The sequence below is a fragment of the Lichenostomus cassidix genome, chromosome 11 (assembly GCF_008360975.1).
Source record: "Lichenostomus cassidix isolate B80296 chromosome 11, HeHo_3.0, whole genome shotgun sequence".
In the NCBI taxonomy this organism is placed as follows: Eukaryota; Metazoa; Chordata; class Aves; order Passeriformes; family Meliphagidae; genus Lichenostomus; species Lichenostomus cassidix.
Genome location: NC_139492.1, coordinates 15,170,774 through 15,183,240, shown reverse-complemented (window position 1 = coordinate 15,183,240; position 12,467 = coordinate 15,170,774). Strand labels below are relative to the sequence as shown.

At 49.0% G+C, this 12,467-nt stretch overlaps 1 protein-coding gene across 3 annotated transcripts in view; it reads left to right on the top strand.

Annotated features, from left to right (window-relative positions):
• Positions 1 to 792: 792 nt before the first annotated feature.
• TSHZ3 (teashirt zinc finger homeobox 3) overlaps positions 793 to 12,467 on the top strand; it is a 65,294-nt gene continuing 53,619 nt past the window's right edge. Inside the window, exons 1-2 of one of the 3 annotated variants that reach the window (XM_085071966.1) lie at positions 793 to 1,902; positions 3,475 to 3,740. In XM_085071966.1, the coding sequence (XP_084928092.1) occupies positions 3,701 to 3,740 (40 nt within the window). In that variant the 5' untranslated portion in view covers positions 793 to 1,902; positions 3,475 to 3,700. Of the gene's footprint in view, positions 1,903 to 3,147; positions 3,741 to 12,467 lie in introns of those variants that run through there. The other 2 variants (XM_085071965.1, XM_085071964.1) reach the window with 2 other exon arrangements.

Sequence of the window (12,467 nt, the reverse complement as noted above, 5' to 3'; positions counted from 1 at the left end):
CTGAGAAAGTTCCTCCAATTACTGTTTACGGAAAGTTTCACTTATTTCATTCCCTGCCGGTCCCAGCTCGGCGCACTGGTACGAGCCCATCACCCTCCGCTGTGTGGGCCGCCCAGGTTAGAGCCAGGCAAGCGCTGCTGGTCACACCAAGCTCCCCACGCAGCGGGGCCGGGTACAGTCTCGCGTGTTTGTTTGTGTTGGTGACACCGCTCAGCTGCTGCGGTGCCACCTGCCAGCATCCTCCATGCAGGCTGTGCTGCTCGGGAAGCCGTTCAAACACGAATGGCACCACACGCACAAATCCACGCAGGCGTGCAGCCGAGCGCACCCGCGGAGCCGCGCCGGGCAGAGGGGCTCGCACCCCGCCGGGCACCCGGGCCGAGCCGGGCAGCGGGCAGGGGCTGACATCCATCCCTCGGGCGGGCTAAGCCTGGCACAAAGGCAGCGAAAGATGAGCGCATTTAGAGACAGGGAAGTGGAAGGAACAAAGTTCTCGCAACTTGCAACCGCCCCGAAATTCGGGATTGGTCGCTGCAGCACGTTCCTCGGGATGCCCCGCAGCCAGCAGCTGAGGAGGATCGGGATCGTCCCTGGCTTTGGGAGAGGGCTCTCGCACATTTCACAACAGCCTTTACAGGACTGCAGTGACTACAAGCGCCGTGTCATTTTAATTTCGCTGTAGTTTTCAGGGCGCTTTACCAGCGCCTGGTGGCAGAGTGACCTTCCCCGCACTCCGTGCGGCGAGCAGGAACCGAGCCGGCCGGGGCTCCGGGGCTCTCGGCTCCCGAGGCTCCCGGCCGAGCAGCCCAAAGTTTGTTTCAACCTCTCCCGCTCCAGAGCTCGGAGGAATCCTCCATGTTGCGCAGCGCGGGCCGGCTCGGCCGGCAGCACCCGAGCGCGGGGTTCGCCTCTCGCCGGCTCCGCGCTCGATGCGCTCCTGCCGCAGCCATCGCCCCGCCGAGCCGGGAGCGCAGCCGGGCTGAGCGCGGGGCGCGCCCTGCCCCTGTCCCTGCCCCTGTCCCTGCCCCCGGCCGGCAGCATCCTTCGGGGGGGTGGGGGGCGTGAATTATTTAGGTTTTCTATTTCCTACTTAAAGGGGGAGGAGGGAGAGAGAATGAACGAGCTATTAACCGCAGCCGAGCCCTGCTTCCCGAGGCTGTCTAACATTTGTAAATACTTATGCTGCGGCTGGTCCCCTCCTCCCCGGTTAAGTTGTTTAGTATGTTGGTTATTTGTACCGAATCCCGGTCTGCGTAGTGTCTGATGTGTTGTCGTTGCAATGTGCAGCCAGGGTGACACTGATGGATGCGCCAATGGTGAGACGGACAGATGTTAGGGCGGATCTAGCGGCACGCACCGCCGCGGCGGCGAGCCCGCCCGCCCGCCCCGCCGGGGCTGCCCGCCGCCCGGCCCCGTCCTGCCGCACGGCTCACCCACGCTCACACACTCACACACACGGGGCTTTTTGGGGAGGGGGGGAAACGTCTCGGTGTCGTCTCTTAAGCAGATCTGATCGCTCCTTCTGTGAGCAGATACTGTAACTGTGAGGAGCAACCAGCGAGTATCAATGAGATGGAACTGAGCGAGTTTGGCAGCAGAAGCGGCAATTGACAACTCACCATTTTCTTGTTTGCAAGAAATGTTTCGTTTTCCCCCAACAGTAGCAATTTCCCTGGGACTTTAGGCGACTGCGATTTTTTTTTTTCATCCTAAAGATCAGCTTAAAAAAAAAAATCAACTCGTAACAGTAATAATCAAAAAAAAAAAAAATTATCCCAAACCTTCTCCACCCGTCATGTAAAGTGTTTGAATTTCCTGGAACTTGAAAGGGAAGCGAGAGCCCGAGAGCGGCACGGCGGCTTTATAGGATGTGAAGACGCAACAACATCTGCACTTAGTCAGGTATTTGGAATTATCCCAAATCTCGAAGAATGGGGGCGAGTGGAGGTTTTTTTTTTTTTTTTTGATCTTACCGTAAAAGTGAGCTCAGCCTTTTTTTTTTTTAATTCCTCCTCTTGAACTTTAAAAAAAAAAAAAGCTACTGGGTTGGTTTTTTTTCTTTTTCCCTTTCTTTCTTTTTTTTATGTTTTCCTTTTTTTCCCTGTTGGTTGTTGTTCCCCTGGCTCCCCTCCCTCCTCTCCCGCCGGGTCCGGCGCTGGGCGGGAGCGGCCCGTGCTCCGCGCGCCCCCCGCCGCCCCGGCCCTCCCCGCGCCGCGCCGCGCGGCCCCGCCGCCCAGGGATGCGCAATCAAACCCGCAGCACATCGATCCGCCGGCGCTCGCCGAACTGAGCGCGGCGGCTCGGCAGTGAACTTGGACCGAGAAAAAAAAAATTAAAAAAAAAAAAAACAAAAAAAACCCCAACTGAGAGAGAGAGAGAGGGGAAAAAAAAAAATCAGCCCCCAAAACAGGGAAAGCGAGGGAAAAGTGCTCCTTCCCGAAGAGCCGGTGCGTGGGGCGCGGGCGCTGCCCGCTCCCCTTCGCTCCGGCCCCGCGGGGCGGGAGCAGCGGCTCCGCTGGCGGGGGCGCCGCCGGTAGCGGCCGCGGGCCGGGGCGGCCCCGACACCGCCCGCCCGCAGGCGCGGAGCGGAGCGCGGCGGCCGCGGCGCCAGCCAGGTGGGAGCCGGCGGGCTGGATGTGCCGGCGGGCGGGCGGCGCGCCGGTGAGTGCGGCCGGGGCGGGCGGCGGTGCCGGGCGCGGCGGGGAGAGAGCCGGGGCTGCCGCCGCCGCTGTCACCGCGCGGGGCGGCCGGGATGGAGCGGCGGGGCCGGGCCCTCCTCGCCGGGGGCGGGGGCGGCGGGGAGGGGGGGTCCCGTGCCCCGGCGCGGCGGGAGGCGATGGCCGCGGGGGGCTCCGGCGGGGAACGGGTGCGCGCGGGGGCGGAAAGGGAAGGGCTGCGGCGGGGAGCGGGGCGAGCGGCGCGGAGCCCGGCGGGCTGCCCTGCCTGTCCCTGCCCGGCCAGCCCTCCTCCGCCGCCGCGGGTGGCTCGGGAGAGCGGCGCCGGCGGCGGGCGAAGTTGGGTGGCGGAGGGGGCGCGGCTCGGGGGTCGCCCCGCCGCCGCCCCGGGCAGACCCCTGCCCGCCCCCGTGCCCGGTCCGGCGGGCGATGCGCACTGAGCGAAGGCGCGGCCCGGGGCGGGCGGCGGCGGTGCCCCGCTCCCTCTCGGCGGAGCAGTTTGAGTGACACCGCGATCATCTCGTTTCCCTTCGAGCTTCGCCTGTTGCCGCCGCCGCCGCTCCAGCGCCGAGCCGGGAGTGCGGAGCGCAGGCTGAGGCTCCGCCGGCTCCGGCCAAGAGATTCCCCCGTCTTTATGCCGTGATCTCCCAGCCCGGCCAGGCACCGGGGGCGCAGGGCGGGGTGGGGGGGACTGCGGGCTCTCCCCAGCCCTCCCGCCCGCACACCTCTTCGGGGGGCTTCCCCTCCTCCTTCCTCCGGGGCGATTTGTCAAACTTCCCCCCTCTTCTGCCAGCAGCAGCAGCAGCAGCAGCAGCAGGGCTGTCCTCTCCTCTGTGCCGCCTCCTCCGCCGCCGCCGCCTCCTCCTCTTACTCGGCATCGTGTATGCACAGCAACAAAAAATATATCCCCGACCCAGCCCTCGCGCCGAGGCTGGAGCAGCTCACCGGATCTCTGGGGCTGAGGCAACTCTTCCCACCCCCGCGCCCCGGCTGCCCCCCCCCGCCGGCGCCCGCAGCAGCCCAGCATGCCGAGGAGGAAGCAGCAAGCGCCCCGGCGCGCAGCAGGTACGAGAGCCGCTTCCCTTCCTTCCCTGCCTTCCCTGCCGTGCCTTCCCTTCCCTCCGCGGCCGCTGGCTTCTCCTCCCGCTTCCCTCGGTCTCTTTCATAACCGGCTCCCGGCGGGCTCGCCGCTCCTGCCCCGCTGCCGCCCCGCTGCTGCCCTGCCGAGGGCTTTGCCGAGCCACTCCGGGCTGGAGGCACAGCGCCGGGGCCGGGGGGCTCCGGGCTATTTTATTTATTTTTTGTCTTTGGGGTGGGGGCGCGGGAAAGCCCGCTGCCCGCTCTCGGTGCCCGCTTTGCTTTATTGGGAACTCTGCCGTGCCCGGGTCGGTTCGGTGCCCTGAGCGGGGCTAGGCGGTGTGTGCGGCACGCTGCTCGGGCTGTGCTCCGTGTCACTCCGGGGCTGGGGCAGCCAGGGAGCCGAATTTGGGTTATTTCCAGTCAGTACTTTGGCACCTACTTTGCTTCTCTCCCTCGTAGTCTTCGTTCTTCTACATCCCCTTCCATCACAGGCAAAGGGTTTGTGAAAGCCAGGGAAAAATACGCTTTTTAATTTTTTTTTTCCTAAAGAAAAGAGAGAGGGTATGTATAAATACATGGCATGCTGCGAATGAAGTGTCAGGGACAAAGTGGTTTGGAGGGTCTGCAGTGTTACTTGAAGATCCAAGCCCAGAACTGGTTCTTTTGCCCAACTTTTACCTTTTCCTCTTCTGCCCTTGTACTGCACTGGAGATGTCTCTGCTGGACAGACAGACCCACCTAGCTGGTCACTTTCTTTGGTAGCCTGTTCTGTTAATCCTATTGATTTCTTATTTATAAGTCCAGAGGAGAAGCTGCAAAGTAAACCAAAGGAGGAAAAAAAAAAAAAAAAGAAAAAAGGGTCTGTGTATTGTCAAGTGACTGGTGAATGTTTCTGATAGTGCCTTTACAATTTCCACCGGTTTTTTTTTTCTCCTTTTTAGAAACACTTTTCGAGGCTTTGTGCTGGTGAGGTTTTTTGTTTGTTTGGCTTATTTTTCTTTTTGCTAGAAACATCAACTCCTGTTAAACTTAAGCAATATTTTTTGGAAAAGCCAAGTTGAAAAGAAAACAGTAAAAGAAAAGCCCCACATAATTTTACAGTAATCCTTAGTTGGGGATATGTGGGCTGGAAAAGGTTTCCTTGGCCTGTTGCCATCCTTGATTTGATGTCTGATTGATCGCCTGTCATCTGGCAGCCTTTGATCTATTCATTCCCGATAAACATCAATAAATCACTTGCCATGGTAACGCCAGACTCGGTGACGTCACACGTGGCCTGTCAACTCTCTGTTAGCGCAACTTGAGGGGCTCTGGCCAGCCAGCAGGGCTACCATGGCCCAGGGCTGCCATGGCCCAGGGCTACCATGGCCCAGGGCTGCCATGGCCCAGGGGAAGCACAGCAGAGCCTCTGCAGAGGGACAGCCTTGGGGGACAGGGTGGACAGCCCGGTGGGGAACTTTTCCAGAGCATCCCTGGCAGTGCAGTGCTGTGCTGTGCTAGGACAGCGTGGAGCAGGTAGCCCTGGAGCCCTGCAGGGTGCTGGTGGGACATGGGCAGTGCTTCCACCCTGCCTCACAACTCCTCCGAGTGGGGGGCTTTGGGTTTGGGGAACAGCAAGGGGCTCGGGGAGTAGCACAAATTGTAAATAACAATGTTCGTGTTTCCTTTCTTCTCCTCTGTGACATCCACATGCACTCAGGCAGTACTGAAATAGGCTTTCCAGCAGTCTTACCCTGCATACAAACAGCTAGAAAGTTTGGAAAGTTTCTCAGTACGCTAGTGATACCATCTAGCAAACAATATCGTAGCCAAATACTTCATGATAATATTTTGCTTTTCTGGCCTGTGCCATCAAATAACAATTCTCAAGAAAAATGACAAAGGTGAACTTTTCCCAGTACTTGGGAAATTCTGTTTTGTAATGTGAATTTAGTTCTGCAAAATCTAGATTTTCCTTGTGTTTGACACACTCCACTCTGCTGTAAGCTGGGCTCTCCATAGGCTGGGAGAAAATGTTTCTGCACTAAACACACATTCTGAGGTATCTTTCTCTCCCTCCACCACTCTGCCTCTCTCCCTCCTTTCTCAAGTGAATCATCCATGATGTGCGATCTATCTTTCATATTTAGCAGAAGTGTAATCTCTTTAAACTTTTAGCTTTTTGATAGCCACATTAAACATTTAGTATTGTGTATAATTGCTTCTCACTGAGATGCTGTTTTTATTGGTCACATTGGAAATGTTACTTTTTCTAATAGCAGTAAAAGCAAAGGCTTTTTTTTTAACACCTTAAAAAACAGCTAAGAAATAACAGGTTAGTTAAGAAATATTCATTACAAAAACTTGACTGCAGGACTAATAGGAGATGGAAGAATGGTTTTGCTCTATCAAAATGACCCGTCAAAACGACTTTGTTTCATATTTGATTTAATTGTCTCTCTCCTGACAGGCACATTCATCAATAGCTTAATGGTCAATCAGAAGTTGGCAGAGTGAGTGCTTTCATTCTTTCCCATACACTAGCTTTGGCTTTACTTTATCAAAATGCCTCTGCCTAATGGATATGGGGGATGTAGAATGACTGAAGGGCTACTTATTTGACAAGAGTGAAAAAACAAGAACATTTATGCTGTTGATAAGTGCATGAAGATAAATAAGTGAGCTGTATGAGGCGTTTTATTTTAAGACAGAAGAAACTTTTTTTCCCCCCCTTTTTGGCTTGAGAGCTGCGAGTTATAAGGTTCATGACTGCTTTTGTGGCATACTGAGAGTGATGACAAATTGATTGCTTGGTACTGAGAGAGAAAAAAAGGTGGTGGTGGGGGGAGAATTAAAGATGTCTGCTGATTGGTAACTCAGGAAATCCAGTCCCCAGCAACCTTGAGAATACTCGAGAATTTTTTTTCTCCAAACTGAAAGGTCCGCTCAGCCATAAAAAAAGAAAAGTTGTTTTGCCAGCTTCATTAGTGTTCACCTAATTAGCTGTAAACCTGATGGATTCCTGACAGCTTTAATGATTGGAGATGACAAGCTCCACGCAGTGTCATCCAGCAGAATTAGGTTTGCAGCTAGTTTGATGTAATCAAGTTGATATTACACAGTCCTGGTTGCCTTTAGTTGTGCATTAACTCAATTTTCTGCTGCAGGTGACAAATGGGCTTTGGTACCTGGATAATCATGTCATAGGAATTAGGGCCCTTTTAATGGTCTGGAGTGGAATAACAACAACAAAGAACTCTCAGCAGCACAGAGCTCGCAGACATAACAGACAGGTGCACAAATTCTTTATGTCTAGCCCAAGTGTTAACACCACACTGTGGAAGAGTAAAGCTGTCTCTGAGAATCAAGAATCTGTAAAAACGATAATTTCACTTTGTTTGCTCTGAGACTCAAGTGAATATCGTTGATAAATTTGGGAAGAGGAGTCAGGGATTGCAATTTTATTCCTCACCTGTTAAAGCAAGCTGATAGTCAGACTTCTGTCATGTAAGTCAGGAGGAAGAAGGTATTTACCAGTTAGAGGCTACTGTCTGGGGAAGCTAAGATATTGTATTAATAGAGGCCAGACTTGTTCATGCAAACAGTAATTATCCATCCTTAAATTACAGCTTTCACTTGCAGCTTTTTAAGAAACCTATTTAAAAGATCAAGAAAATGTACTTCCTACTGACAGAAACGACTTAATACATATTTTGTGTACATATCTTCTGAGGAGGGATTGGGAGGAACTAGTGATTTGCTGGAATCACATTTAGTTTACTTACTTATTTATTTATTTATTTAAAAATTTAACAAAACAGTAAGACCCAGACATCTACACTGAGTTTTCTTTCAAGGCTCTGGGAAGGAAAAAAAAAAACCAACAATCCCAAACAAACCTGGGCCAATAGTATATATATATATTTTAATAGATATGGTATGGCTTAAGCCCCAGAGATTGCTGCACACTTTTTAGGCTCTTCCCAACTTCGGCGCTTACGTTCCAGAGGTTGCCCTGGTCAGCCTGAGCGGGGAAATACACGGAATTGATGTTTCAGGGGTGCAGAGCACTTGCACTTCCCGGGGAGCTGAGTGCCCGTGGCAGTGCTCAGCCCCTCCAGCGGGGCTGGGGCTGCAGCACAGCAAGCAGATGCAAGATGGCACACAGGTTGTGCCGCCAGATTTCCAGGCAGCTCTGACTCTGGCGACTGGAACGCTCGCTTTAATTTATGGCAATTGCTTGCAACTACATACATACCCCAAAAGTAAATGTAGCGATAAAGTAGGCTACCTATAAAGGTACTTGCAGTGTCAGCCCTTGGTATGTTATTTGCCTCCAAACCTGCCACATATTTCTCTGTTGGGCAGAGATTCTTCCTAGCAGCAAGCTGACAAAATGATTAGTTATGGCTGTCCTCTGCTTTTTTTTTTTTTTTTCCGGCAAAGTGTGAAGGAACAATGCAAAAAAAAAAAAAAAAAGGCAAAAAAGCAAAAGGGGCATAAATATAAAAAGGCTTGATAGATTCCCCTGAATATCTGCCTGGAAAACAGAATTTTCCAGAATCAGCTGCCATTTCTCCCATTAGCTTGACAGCTGTCAATTAGGGCTTCAGTGCTCTCCTGGGCCACAGTTTATTGCGTGCGGTTGATGTTGTCATTTTGTTCTCGGTTTTGCCTTGAGCACTATCATGAGCAGGAGTGAAATAGTCAATAACTGATGTATCAGCAGTTATTTCTTAAATTGGCTTACAAGTCTGCATTTTTCCTCTTTTTACTAAAGATTGTTTTGTAAAGTGATTAGAATGAATTGTGACTGCTGCAGGGTTATGGGAAATGCAGTGAAGCTAGGGTGAGTTAGCAGGATTAGAGTGGGTCCTTTTTGTCAGCCCTGCTTCCAGGATTAGTGGAAACTGTATAGAAAAGATCACCTTCAGGGTGAAGTGTGGGGTACATTTTTAAGCGTGCTACGTGCACGCTTGTGCAGAAACATATGGTGGTACAGAGTGAATGAAAAGGAATCGTTTGCCAGGACGTAAAGTAACCTATGTGTTATCTTTCTGAGCAAACCTTGGCACTGCTGGCTTTGCGGTGTAGTAATCCATATTTTAATCCAATGTCGTGACTGTTTCCTGGAGAATCCAAATACAGACTGTCAGATTTTAGCACAGCCCTGCTTGCAAGGTGCTGCTAGTGGATCAGGTATTAAGATGCCTGAAGTGTTGCATTGTCAAGTAGGAGTGTATGTGTGTGTATGGTTATGATACAACACCAAAAATAACATAGTTGCTGAGCAGTCGTGTGTTATCTATGAAATACTTCAGCATCATTTACTAAACAATCTACCTCAGGTGTTTTAGTCTGGTTTTTTTTTTCTGTGTGTGTTTGGTAATTTTTTTAAAAATCTAGTTACGCCCAAATTGTGGTTTATCTGCCTTAAGTTAAAAATGAAAGGTGAATACAATATATTGTATTTGGTAACAATGATATGGACTGGTACATCCAGACAGATAATATGCAGTTGTAATTAGAGTGAATAGACAGGCATTCATTTTCAAATTCTTTGACACATGCATAAAATAGTCATATAATAAGATAAGATGACAATTTTATGTTAGGTTGATAAAGTGTCCCGATACATGCATTTAAATGTCTGTAAGCCTTTTTTTATCCAGACAGATTAATTCTAGTTTCCAGCATTTGCAGTTAGACATTAAATTAATTTTAAAAATCCCACTAAACAATGGATGCGTTGCTTTTTTGTGTGTGTGTATGTGTCATAACCTAAAGCAGGAGGATTGAAAAAATTTGTGCAATTGATTTTTCTTGATTTCAACATTAAAAAAAAAAATAAAGCATGAAAATTGGCTCAAAGGATTTAAAGCATAGTCCACAAGAGATTGTATTGTTTCTTAAGTACAATAATGCAGAATAGAACATTGTCAGAGCTTGAAATTGTTTGTTACCATTTTCATAAAAAGAACTGAAGGAGTTGAAATAAGTAGGGCTTAATTTCAGAGACTGCGAGATTCATCCTACTGCATTTGCCTGATTTTGCGCCTGAAAGATATTTTGGTCATCTCAGCAGAGAGCCAATCTGCAGAATTTAAACACTTCTCATTGCAGGCATCAACTTTAAGATATTTCACAGAAAATGTTCAAAGGGATTTTTTCCCCTGGGGGCGGAGGGAGAGTAGGGAAAGAGTTACCAGAGGATCATAAAATATCTGAAAGCCCTTTGCCAGTGCCATTACCTGGCCTCTTCGGGCAGTAAAGGGGCAACTCTTCAAGAATAATCCAAGTTCGTATTTTAGACTTAATTATAAATTATTAATTAACTCTGTCAGGACACATGTTATTAATTATGACTCTCTTTTCTTCACTCAGAGCAGCTGTTGGGAATCACGTAAGTTGACTGTTTGTTGGGGTGGGAGTTTGGCAGTGAGGAGCTCCATGGCCAGCCTGCCTCATTCACCTCCAGCCCATCCTGAGCCCAGCGCGGCTCACCCTGGCAGCGCTGGCAACCCACACAAGTTTGGAGGTGGCCCAGGGTGCTCGCAGCTGGAGAGCAGTGCCACTGAGCTGGGGCTAGGTGCTGTCCATAAATAATTCCCGTTCCAGCAGGGCTGTGGGAAGGGCGGTGGCCAAGCCCTGGCGAGTTTCCATGCCCTTCCGCCAAACTCCGCCAAACTTCGCACAGGGCTGCTTTATTATTCGTTTGGGATGATCCAAATTCATTTACTTTTGATATTTCCATCATTAAATTGAGCCCTCTGTTTCAGTTTCTTATGTGTTCTTTGCGGAATGCATGTTGCATAAAATAGGCAATTTTTAATGAACAATTTAATGTAAATGGGTTCTGAATTTAAATTAATATTAATGAAGCTTTGAGTGAATTTATTTTGCATACGTAAAGGCTTGTAACTCTTTCACTCATACACTCTTCTCTTTATGTACTAACACATTGGTTAGGTGAATTGGCTAGTTTCCATATTTTGTGATTAAAAACTCTAATGGATTTTACATGGATATTTGTGCTAGCGCAGCTTTGCGCAGGTTACTATCGCTAGTAAAAGCGTACCTGCCTTCTATTCAGATTTTTGGAGTTAACATTTTGCTGCGTTACCCCACTGTTTCTGTATGTTTCTTCCTACTTTGGTTTCGCCTTCATGCTTAAAGAAAAAAATACTCCCAACAATAGTCACCACAGTCAAGATGTTTTCTTTCTTTGGCTTACCTCTAATGCATTATGTATTTAGGAATGATGGGATGTTCTGTAATTAATTCTGTTAGATGTAATTGCTATAATCACTTTGATGCTACACATAATAAAAGTAATATGGTAAGCATATGAAAAAATATAAACACCTTATTGTAACACTTTCTGTAAAATTCTTTTAAAAACCTTGTTTAGAGCGGAACCTCCGCTTCCGTATTTTGTCAGAGCTAAGAATTTTTTTTAAAGTACATTGCTTAGTAAATGAATGAATTTTAGGTATTGAAAAGATTTTGACTGGCAGGTTGTATTGTATGTGCGCGAATATCCCTGGCTCTGTGCGCTATTAAAGATGTAGTTCATTAAGGAGCCAATCTTCAGCGTGGCTACAAGAGACATAAATATCACTGTATATCCCATGGAATGAGAGACAAATATGTACATTACATCAAAACTCAGGATATGGGAAATAACACAGGAATGGAAACGTACAGTGGAAAGGTTCTTTGTAGCGCAAAATTATGGGAAATATAAAATGTATGAAGGGTAGCATGTAACTAGAGAGGGAGTTTTTCAAGCATGGTCCCAAGTGGGAAAAAGACTATAGAAGGTGATTTCCCTCCTCCTGCTTTTTTCTTTTTTTTTTTTTAAACAAGTAGCTTTGAGTTATTGTTTGCAAACACAGTTTTTGATAGAGAGGAAATGGAAAAAATATGTGCAATGGGTTAAGCTGTGTAGCTGATATCCTTGATTCTGTAACAAAAAATGTTAATATGGCCATAGTTCTTAATTAGTTGCACACCATACTTAATGCTGCAAAGGTCACTTGGTTTTATGGCCCAGCTTCGCCTGTGAATTTGTATGGTTTCCCCCCAAATTTATATTTCTCTCTCATGTATTTTCTAAGCAATTGAACGTGCAAATTGTGGTTAAAATGCAAACTAGAAACAAGATTAGAAAAATACGTTTAGCGCGGACAAAGAAGAGCTTTTACTCTTTTTTTTTTGTTGTTTTAATTTTTTTTTTCTTTTTCTTTGCTGGTGTTATTTTCAAATAACGCACAGCCTTTTGCGTGGCGAGCAGCAGTATTACATTTAACTCCAGTAAGCTGAACAAACAAACGCCGACCAGGCTGTGGCTGGATTGTAGTGGGAAGAGCAGAGCAGGGTGCTGCTGGAGTGTCTCTGGCTGGGCTGGCTGCCGCAGCCCTTTCCCTGCTAGGTCAGCCTGTTGCTGCAGGGCCAGGGCTCAGCAGGAGCCTCCAGCAGGCTTGGCCAGGCTGCTCCAGACTGGCAGCCATCAGTCATCCATCTGTGACACAGAGCCTGTTTTTGATGGCAGCGATGATAAAAGGCCTGGGAACTGTATAGGCCCTTGTAATCAGGGCCAGTGCTGACATCCTTCTCAACTTTGACAGCTTCTTCCTTTTCTCTCTTCACCGCCAAGACTGTCTCAACTGGATTTTTTTTTTCCCTCTCTCTTGTTTCATGTACTTGATCAGTCTCAGATGCTGGGAATTA